Source organism: Piliocolobus tephrosceles, unplaced genomic scaffold (genome assembly GCF_002776525.5).
Source record: "Piliocolobus tephrosceles isolate RC106 unplaced genomic scaffold, ASM277652v3 unscaffolded_36746, whole genome shotgun sequence".
Classification (NCBI taxonomy): domain Eukaryota; kingdom Metazoa; phylum Chordata; class Mammalia; order Primates; family Cercopithecidae; genus Piliocolobus; species Piliocolobus tephrosceles.
In genome coordinates, this window is record NW_022320694.1 from 1 (window position 1) to 1,106 (window position 1,106).

Genomic DNA, 1,106 nt, shown 5'->3' on the forward strand with positions numbered 1-1,106 from the left:
AGTTTCTTCACTCCCAACCCCAGTATCTTCAAATAGCTCACACCCAGCAGGTAGATTCAGCTGTCCTCAGATCAATACTCAGTTGTCTAAGTTGCCTTGAGACTGAACTCTGAAACTGCTGAAACTCCTGGACTCACCCTGAAGTTCTCAGGATCCACATGCAGCTTGTCACAGTGCAGCTCACTCAGCTGGGCAAAGGTGCCCTTGAGATCATCCAGGTTCTTTATGGCATCTCCCAAGGAAGTCAGCACCTTCTTGCCATGTGCCTTGACCTTGGGGTTGCCCATGATGGCAGAGGCAGAGGACAGGTTGCCAAAGCTGTCAAAGAACCTCTGGGTCCATGGGTAGACAACCAGGAGCCTGTGAGATTGAACAAGAGCAATTTGACAGTCAGAAAGTGCCACAAATCTTGAGAAGCGGCCTGGACTTTTGCCAGGTACAGGGTCCTTCCTTCCCTTTCTTGTCCTGGTCACCAGAGCCTACCTTCCCAGGGTTTCTCCTCCAGCATCTTCCACATTCACCTTGCCCCACAGGCTTGTGATAGTAGCCTTGTCCTCCTCTGTGAAATGACCCATGGCGTCTGGACTAGGAGCTTATTGATAATCTCAGCCGTTCCAGAAGCGAGTGTGTGGAACTGCTGGAGGGTGCTTCCTTTTATTCTTCATCCCTAGCCAGCCGCCGGCCCCTGGCCTCACCTGATACTCTAAGACTATTGGTCAAGGTTGCCTTGTCAAGGCTATTGGTCAAGGCAAGACTGGCCAACCCATGGGTGGAGTTTAGCCAGGGACCGTTTCAGACAGATATTTGCATTGAGATAGTGTGGGGAAGGGGCCCCCAAGAGGATACTGCTGCTTAATTTTTTTTATAGCCTTTGCCTTGTTCCTATTCTATCATTCCAATTTTTCTCTAATTTGTTCTTCCCGTTAGCTAGTTTCCTTCTTCCACCATAGAAGATACCAGGACTTCTTTTGTCAGCCTTTTTTACCCTCTTGTCTCTAGCTCCAGTGAGGCCTGAAGATTAAAGTTAAAGCATGCACCAATTTTTGAAAAGTTTGGGGATTGTGACATGTGTTTTAGGCATAGGTCCAGGATTTTTGATGGGACAA

The 1,106-nt window shown here is 48.5% G+C and overlaps 1 protein-coding gene across 1 annotated transcript; it reads right to left on the reverse strand.

Annotated features, from left to right (window-relative positions):
- On the reverse strand, nt 1-682 carry LOC113222949 (hemoglobin subunit gamma-like). The gene is made up of 2 exons (XM_026452523.1): nt 484-682; nt 1-360 (listed from the first exon to the last, which is right to left on the reverse strand). Exons 1-2 carry the CDS (start codon nt 573-575, stop codon nt 87-89), a joined length of 366 nt encoding a protein of 121 aa, XP_026308308.1. The 5' UTR covers nt 576-682; the 3' UTR covers nt 1-86.
- Nucleotides 683-1,106: the final 424 nt, after the last annotated feature.